Source organism: Aureococcus anophagefferens (assembly GCF_000186865.1).
Source record: "Aureococcus anophagefferens unplaced genomic scaffold AURANscaffold_1, whole genome shotgun sequence".
Taxonomy (NCBI): domain Eukaryota; class Pelagophyceae; order Pelagomonadales; family Pelagomonadaceae; genus Aureococcus; species Aureococcus anophagefferens.
In genome coordinates this window covers 2,337,907-2,339,480 of record NW_008705561.1, presented here as the reverse complement: position 1 = coordinate 2,339,480, position 1,574 = coordinate 2,337,907, and the positions used below count along the sequence as shown (strand labels likewise).

The 1,574-nt window shown below is 72.8% G+C and overlaps 1 protein-coding gene across 1 annotated transcript; it reads left to right on the top strand.

Moving 5' to 3' along the window:
• Positions 1–751: 751 nt before the first annotated feature.
• AURANDRAFT_60801 (hypothetical protein) lies at positions 752–1,329 on the top strand (the record flags this gene model as incomplete). The annotated part of the gene is made up of 2 exons (XM_009034345.1): positions 752–783; positions 897–1,329. The coding sequence occupies 2 exons, from the start codon at positions 752–754 to the stop codon at positions 1,327–1,329; spliced, it is 465 nt and encodes a 154-aa protein (XP_009032593.1).
• Positions 1,330–1,574: the final 245 nt, after the last annotated feature.

The following is a 1,574-nucleotide window of genomic DNA, read 5'->3' as shown; positions in this document are numbered from 1 at the left end:
TCGACGGCGACGCGCGCTCCAAGTGGGAGGCCGTGCTCCCGCGCGACGGCCGGGACCACGTCCGCGCCATGCCCAAGCTCCGGGACTACTGCGGCCGCGACGACCACCTCCACATGCTCCTCGCGGGCCTCCTCACCATCGACCCGGACGCGCGCCTCTCCGCCGCGGACGCCCTCGAGAAGTGCCCCTTCCTCGCCCTCGATAACTAGCGGGGAGGAGGCGACCCGGGGGGGGGGGGGGGGGGGCGGGACGCCTCGCGGGACGAGTCGCGGGCCGTCCTGACGGCCCGGCGGCGCCACCGCCACCCGCCGCTGGCGCGGAGAGCGGCATCGAGCTCTCGAGCACGAGCCGCCACTCGGTTGCCAGACGCAACGGCCGCCGCGCGAAACTCCGCGCGCGGGAAGCAGGCTTGCTCCTAGACACGCAGCCCAATGGCGCGCGTCATCGTCGCCGACGGCGACGTCCTGCGCGAGCGGCTCGCGACCTACGTCTCCGAGCTCTCCGCGGCGTCGACGAAGCCGCGCTTCGTCGTCGCGCTGAGCGGCGGGTCCATGCCCAAGCTGCTGAGCGGCCTCCTGGACAAGGGCATCGACTGGGCGTCCTGGGACGTCTTCTTCGCCGACGAGCGCTGCGTGCCCGCGGACAGCGACGACTCGAACCTTAAGGCGTGCACCGAGGCGCTCTTCGACAAGATCGCCGCGCAGAAGCCGCGCATCCACGCCCTCGACGTCCGCCGCGGCGCGCGGCATCGATGGCGTTTGCGCCGGACGACGCGCGCGGCCCGTAGGTGTCGCTCGGCCCGGAGAAGGCCGCCGAGGCCTACGCCGCGGAGCTCGCCGCGCGCGTCGGCCCGCGCGGCGCCGCGTCGCGGGCGCCGCGACGCGCGCGTTTTCTAGGTGCGGCGGCTTCTTCGACCTCGCGCTGCTGGGCATGGGCCCGGACGGCCACACGGCGTCGCTCTTCCCGGGCCACCCGGAGATGGACCGCGCGGACGGCGCGGTGGCCGCGGTCGTCGCGGACTCGCCGAAGCCGCCGCCGGAGCGCGTCACGCGCGTCGACCCGCGTTCCTCGTCTTTTTTCCGCGCGACCGCCGTCGCCAGGTTCACGCTGAAGACGCTCCGCGAGGCGAGGCACGTCGCCTTCGTCTGCACGGGCGCGTCCAAGGCCAAGGTCGTCGCGGAGATCATGCGCCTCTCGCCCGACGCCCAGGCCTACGCCTACGCCGACCCCCCGGCGCCCTACCCGGCGGCCCGCGTCCGCGCGGCCGACGGCGCCGCGACCTGGTTCCTCGACGGCGGCGCCGCGAGCGGCTTCGGCGGGACGGCCTAGGCGGTGGTGCCGGGCGCGCGCGGACTAAGCTGCGCGCGCATTGGGACTTTGTGTGGTTGGAGGGAGGCGTAAGTCGAAAAGAAAGCAGGACCGGTCGTGCATGGCCGTAGGCCTGGCCGTGAACACGCAAAACCCCAGGCAAGCAAACGTCAACCGCCCCAGTGACCAAATTGAAGTCAATGCCTCGGTGCAGGAGTCGCCCCAAAAAAAAGTACCAGACAACATGACGGATTTTGGGTGCCGGC